General features: G+C 40.8%; 1 protein-coding gene across 1 annotated transcript; it reads left to right on the forward strand.

Annotated features, from left to right (window-relative positions):
- The first annotated feature begins 500 nt into the window (after positions 1-500).
- On the forward strand, positions 501-5,783 carry LOC143124722 (uncharacterized). The gene is made up of 8 exons (XM_076286434.1): positions 501-1,218; positions 1,452-1,511; positions 1,891-2,127; positions 2,221-2,541; positions 3,760-3,855; positions 4,035-4,136; positions 4,979-5,028; positions 5,356-5,783. The coding sequence occupies exons 1-8, from the start codon at positions 993-995 to the stop codon at positions 5,641-5,643; spliced, it is 1,380 nt and encodes a 459-aa protein (XP_076142549.1). The 5' UTR covers positions 501-992; the 3' UTR covers positions 5,644-5,783.
- Positions 5,784-6,698: the final 915 nt, after the last annotated feature.

The following is a 6,698-nucleotide window of genomic DNA, read 5'->3' on the forward strand; positions in this document are numbered from 1 at the left end:
TTGGCGTCAACTTTGGAGGAGTTGGACTTGTGCTTTTCTTTGAAAGTAGAGTAACACAATGCACTTAAGTCATTCCTTTCGAAGAAGGATGTATTTGCCGTTTTGCCGACCGGATACGGATATGGTCGTAGCGCTGGCCTATTGCATGCCTAGGCAGTTTGAAAGACAATTCTCTGCCCGCCCCTTGGATTAAGCAGGTGAATGATTCGATTCCAGACTATACATTTCAATGATATAGGATGGCCCGCCAGGCTACGTTTCCTCTTTCTAAGGAAACATGTTGATTAGTCTGGAAATGTTTATGGTTCGGTCCAAGCCCAACAGATCCAGGACTGTGAGTACAAACACCAGATTTTTTTTTAGCATGTCAATGCCTGTTGTGTACTGAGCATACGGTAGATGTGAGTCAAATACTGTATGCTCAAACATAAACAGTTACGGAAAATGTCATAATGTTATCTTTCAGGAACCAGAAAATGGTGTCCATATTTGGCACATTTTTTGAAAGGAAACAAATCATTGTTTTGTGTTATTCAGTTGAATGTACAGTAGTATATGCTGGGCTTGCACAACTCATGCGACTCATGCAGCGACATTCAACTCATGCAGCGACAGAATGCTTTAACAGGACATGGCTTGACTTGGAACAGAGGAGGAGGGTTGAAGCTGTCTGTTTTTACTCTCCTTCTATTATTAACCATCTCTGTTTCTGCTTTCAGGGAGTGGTGACACATCAGAGAAGAGGGAAGCTGTGGTTGTGTGGAGTCTTTTATTTTGGGTTATGACAAAATGGACACCAAAAGAACCATGTTACGAATGAATCTTTAGGGTGTTAAAAGTCTTGTGCTATTGGTAAGAGACAAAGACCAGTGTTCAAATATCTGAACATCACATTAAACTAGACTATAGATAGCGTATGTTGCCATTTTGCTAATACTATTCTATTTCGTCTTGTGATTGAAGTTATTCCAAAACTACGCTACTGCCTTTACATGTTTCTGCTGCCTATATGTCTTGTAGTTTCTCTCACACACAGAGGAAATGACAAAACCACAGAGACAGATCATGATTCTGCGCACACCAGTAATAGAACATTAGATCATCGGAAGCACTACCGTGTTTGGCAGTCTCTGACTTCTCTCTGCCTGGTGGACCAGTGTCTTTACACAGTGGACGGAATGAAGATTGTTTTTGTTCTCCTCGTCTGTCTGCTCTCAGGTATTGCTACTACACCTGCTATTGTGTTTGACTTGTGGTCTCAAATTGTGTTCTGCTGAAATATAAACTTCAGGCATTTATCCGTTTAGAGTTCAACAGGAATGTTCTGTAAGAATTAGCAACTGATGACCAGGCCATGTTTATTAATATACACTACTGAGATTAAAAAACACATTCTTGAGTGTGTTAAATTTTGGCATAAAAAGGTTCACATTTATCAAATGACACTCTAGGAGTGCACGGAGAAGGAGAAGAAGAAGACGAAGATGAAGACGAAGATGAAGACACAGACGGTAACACTTCCACTGCTCCCCCTACCCCACCTCCCCCCAAGATTCTAAATACATTGTATGCACCATACTGTATGTAAGGGATGATGGACGACACGCCGTTCAACTAGACGAAGTTAATAGACGTTCTAGATGGTAAAAAAGTGTATTAACTTTGTTAACTTGTGGTCTCAAATTGTGTTCTGCTGAAATATAAACTTAAGGCATTTATCTGTTTAGAGTTCAACATGAATGTTCTGTAAGAATTAGCAACTGATGACCAGGCCATGTTTATTGATATATACTATTCAGATGAAAGCATTTTTGAGTGTGTTGAATTTCAGCCTTAAAAGGCTCACACTTATCAAATTAATATTAAATGCATTTAACACTTACACTCTAGGAGTGAACGGAGACGATGATGATGATGACATCTCAGCATACAGCGGTGGAACTATCATCATCAGATTTGACAGAAAGAGTGACGAGTGTGACATGTGTGATACGTGTAAAAATGTATCAAGGCATTGCACGAAGACACCTACTGAAAAATTTGTAACGGTTTCAATACATTCACTAGACAAAGGGGTGTGTAAATACAAGTGTAAAGGCAAAGAAGTGGATTTAGAAGTGCTCCCAGGTCAGTGGTTCTCATCTTTTTGGTGAAAGCTGTACACACACACTTTGTGTATGGAGGTTTATACCTAATGGTCTTCCATGTTTAAACCCTCAGTGCCCTCTTCTGGTCACAATCAGAAACTGCAACGTGCTATTGGTGGCAGTGTTGACATCACCTGTGACTTCCCTAAGAGGCTTCATAACAGCACCAAGTTTCTCTGCAGGGGAGCAAACAGTTCGACTTGCATTCACTTGTACCCAAGTGATACCAGTAATAGGTACTCTGTTACTGATGGAAATGAGAAAAATTACCTTATGGTCACCATCAAGAACCTTAGCAAAGGGGATGCTGAGGTCTACTGGTGTGCACTAAGCGTCACACTCACAACCCTGACCTACGTCAGCCTTTACCGGACAATACAGCTTGATGTTACAGGTATGAGGAACATTTCAATAATTGAAAAAACTACATTTGAAAGGGCATATTGAAATGTAAATGTCAAGAACACAATGCTAGCTCTAGCTCACACCCCTGTGCATTATACATTAAGGGCTGTATTTTGGGTCACCAGCGCATGGCGTAAAGTTCGTTATTCACCGGCGCGAAGTTGAATTCGTTATTTTGCACCTTTATTTTTTAAGCATTGCGCCCAGGGGTGTGGCAATTAACAACCTAGGGAGGGACCTGGCGCATTGTCTAAAAATCGCTATCATACACCACCTAAACCTGGTCAGAAGTCAATGGCGAGTTGTTCATATGTTATTTTAAGAGCGCATGTCAACAGTCATATTGGCAGGTGCACGCACCATCCTTCTATCATTCATGAACGCACACCAGCGCACGTCCATACAAAGCATTACAAATTGCACGATTACAATGGTAAACATAATTAGAATAAAGATATTACGAAATACTGTACATCTCATGATGAGTAGTTATTCACCATCATTTGCAAATTGGTAATGACGGTTAAAAGTGATTAGGGGAGAGGCGAGAGACACGTATGGAGCACAGCTGAAGACGCACTGTCACGAGATATAAGCAACTCCTCTGCAGGATAAATGTTGTTTTATTCAGTCCTTTGAGCAACATTAGGGTAAGTGTTGCTTTTTCCAGCCTATGTTTTCGATGGTAACCCATTGTCAGTCAATAGTAGTAATAAAGTAACTGCATATAACTGTCTTGTCGTTGACTGACTCCTTGGTGAAGTTAGTTTCACTTTGCCAATGAGTTCAAATAATAGACGAGTGCAAATGCGTGAAGGCTATGCTAGGTTTTAGTAAAGCATGGTTTAAGAATGACTATTCCATACGGTCTCGCAAGCAGCCTCCTTCAAATGCGCCGTTGAATGCCAAAATACCGATGCATTTATTTGACATATCGCGCGTTGCGCCGTTAAAGGGAATGACAGATGTCATTGGTTTAAAATGGTGTTACGCCCCAAACACACCCATATGACTGATTAAAAGACCTAGGAACACCTTGTTACGCCATGCGCTCCACTTTTGAGAACGAAACCCCTCCCAATGTGAACTGGACATCCTACTAAATTTGAATAGACTTTTGACGAGTGACGATGCACTTTAGAATGTCATGATAGGGCCCTAAATGTCAATACTGTAAATTAAAATGAATATATTTCTATAATTTTAGATTCCCCATCTTCAACCAGTTCATCATCTAGGACAACATCTAGCCCAGTCTCTAAGGTAGCAACTGCCCCATCTACAGCAACACCAAACAATCTTGGTAAGACTTTGCCATGATAATTGTTTAAGCATATGATCTATGAAGTTGTTCACTTTAGCTTCCAATTCATGAGGAGTTAGCTTCCAATTCATGAGGAGTTCAGTTCTTTAATCCCCTGTCACTGTGTTACTTGACACCTGCGGCACCTTCTGATCTCACTGTGTGATGTTCTTCTGCAGGTTCATATGTGGTTCTCTCTGTCTTCCTGACCCTGGTGGTGGTGGCGCTGTGTGGAATTGCTCTCTTCATTTGGGTAAAGTACAGGAAGAGAAGGGGCAGAGGTGAGAAAATATTCCTCCTCCTCCTTTCTCTCTCTCTCTCTCTCCCTCAGGGACAAAGGTGAGAAAATATTCCTCCTCCTTTCTCTCTCTCTCTCTCTCCCTCATGGGCAGAGGTGAGAAAATATTCCTCCTCCTTTCTCTCTCTCTCTCTCTCCCTCATGGACAGAGGTGAGAAAATATTCCTCCTCTTCTCTCTCTCTCCCTCAGGGACAGAGGTGAGAAAATATTCCTCCTCTTCTCTCTCTCTCTCTCTCTCTCTCTCTCATGGGCAGAGGTGAGAAAATACCCCCCCCCCCCCTCATCACTGTCCTCTCCTTCCACTCTTATTCTCCCAATCTCAGTTGCTACCCATTACACCCCCTTTCTCTCTTTCCTATCTGTAGACACCTCATAAGCAAGTCCACAACAGGGTTGAGGGTTTTATTTTTTTTTATTACAGTAAAGCTAAAGGTCCCCCAACATATGTTCAGACAGTTGAACCTGACCCTTAGCTGGAGGTGACACTATAGACACTTCCTCTAATGGAGTTCAAATGAAGTGCACTGCAACAATTCATACATATGCATAGTTGCAATTTATACAACACTGTATAGTTTAGTACACAATTTGAAAAATGTGTCAGACCATATTAATACATATATAGCCACAAAGCACAAAATTGCACAAGACACAATCTCTCAATATTATTTTGTGTAAAAGCAACATAGTGTATATAACATAGTGAGTATTTCTCTCTGTCTCTCTCTCTCTCTCTCTTTATCTCTCTCTCTCTCTATCTATCTTTGTGTGTGTGTATGTGTGTGTGTGCGTGTGTGTGTGTGTGTGTGTGTGTGTGAGATTAGACCTGTCCTCAAACCATGGGGACACTGTTCAACAAGGCAACAAGACAGCAGTAAGTAGAACTAAGGGTCTTTGATGACATTTTTTGTCAGCAGTCCATCATGCACTGTAATTAATAAATTCATCCATAGACATATTTCATAGCACCTCACAAAACATACATAACAGATAATTTCATATTTGTATAGTTGTGTTACAAAAATCAAATCAACAATAAGATTCATTCAACCAATACACATGAACCTTTCCTGTTCATATCAATGCATCTTTGATATTATTGTCATTAACCCTGTATAACTTGAAGTAAATATGATTGTGTTCTTATGTTTGTGAACACCAACTCTCACATCATATAACACTTCTGTTCTCCTTGTATCAGACAGCTCATGTGTATGAAGAGATTCAGGACACCACCATCTCAGCATCTGGACCCAACACTGTCTACGCCCTGGCTCAACTACCCACAAACCCCTCCAGTAACCCGACCTACTCGACTGTCCAATTACCCACAAGCCCTGGAGGCGACCTTACATACTCAATGGTGCAGTTACCTGCAGATCCCTCTGAAGACCCTGGCTTTGCCTCTGTCACATTCCAGAAGAATCCCCAAATTACAACTCTGGCACACAATGATGAACTCTCCTGTGATTATACGACTGTGAGCTGAGCTCCTCATACGTAAATAATTTTTCTGCTAAAATTTGTTCCAGCTTATTGCAACTATTTTCCATTCACAATAACAAAAATAAAACAATCATCATGTGTTAGATGTGCTGTGTTAATGTTTTTAATAAATAATAAATTGGTCTTATTTTTCAGCAGTAAAATTTTATTGAAGCAACCAGCAGAATATATAGTAAATCACATGCAAATGGGTCACAAAATGTAGTTATTTCAGGATGCTGTTATCAAAGATTCAAGAGCGCTACGCTAGTAGGATTGTCCAATGGTCAGTGTTGCTTCAATTTGTGTTTTAATTTATGCAACACACCGATGCTGGGTTCATCAGTTTTGTGCATGTTTAAAACGTTTGGCCGACTGCCTAATTTGTCATTTTCCAAGTTCCACTTTTCATGTCATGAATGTTACATGCCTATGATAAGGCTTTGCAGTTGTACAATATGGTCAATCTATTGTCTCAATTGTGATTCATGTGACGCTGGGTTCATGCACTTGGTCAGCCTAGAACAGGAACATTTTGGAGAATGAGAGAATGAACGCACGCAAGAAACACTTTTTAATTAAACGTAGGCCTAATTATGACCGCCGCGCAGCGAAAGGAGGGTAGGGCAGACACAGTTTTCTGTGAATATCTCGAGAACCGAAGGGTTTAGGAGGACCATTTTTTTTTGTATGTTGATCTCAAGGGGCCATGTCAACCCATTCCATAACCACTCATTTCATGTATAGCGCCACCTAGTTAAACACAAAAAAGTAAAAATGAGGTGTTGTAATCGCAGGTATCTGTGACCTAACATAGTCAAAACTGCACGAATTCCGTTCATGGGGGGCCACACAATACATTAATTTATGTTACTATACACCAACTGGCCTGTAGGTGGCCGGAGACAGTTTTCTGTGAATATCTCGAGAACCGTAGGGCCTAGGAGGTCCACCTTTTTTATGTATGTTGGTCTTAAGGGGGCATGTCAACCCATCCCATTACCACTACAGTAACATAAATTAATTTATTATATGGCCCCCCATGAACGGAATTCCACG

This window comes from Alosa pseudoharengus, unplaced genomic scaffold (assembly GCF_046254945.1).
Source record: "Alosa pseudoharengus isolate Yale_2024_CS ecotype anadromous, Long Island Sound unplaced genomic scaffold, YU_APseudo_1.1 YU_APseudo_1.1_scf_1, whole genome shotgun sequence".
Taxonomy (NCBI): domain Eukaryota; kingdom Metazoa; phylum Chordata; class Actinopteri; order Clupeiformes; family Clupeidae; genus Alosa; species Alosa pseudoharengus.

Bases quoted from the DNA above. Each gene is read 5' to 3' on its own strand.
- LOC143124722 (XM_076286434.1), top strand. From the start codon at position 993: ATGTTTCTGCTGCCTATATGTCTTGTAGTTTCTCTCACACACAGAGGA. The intron at 2,542-3,759 runs GTATGAGGAACA...CTATAATTTTAG, and splicing joins AATACAGCTTGATGTTACAG to ATTCCCCATCTTCAACCAGT. The intron at 5,029-5,355 runs GTAAGTAGAACT...TCCTTGTATCAG, and splicing joins AACAAGGCAACAAGACAGCA to ACAGCTCATGTGTATGAAGA.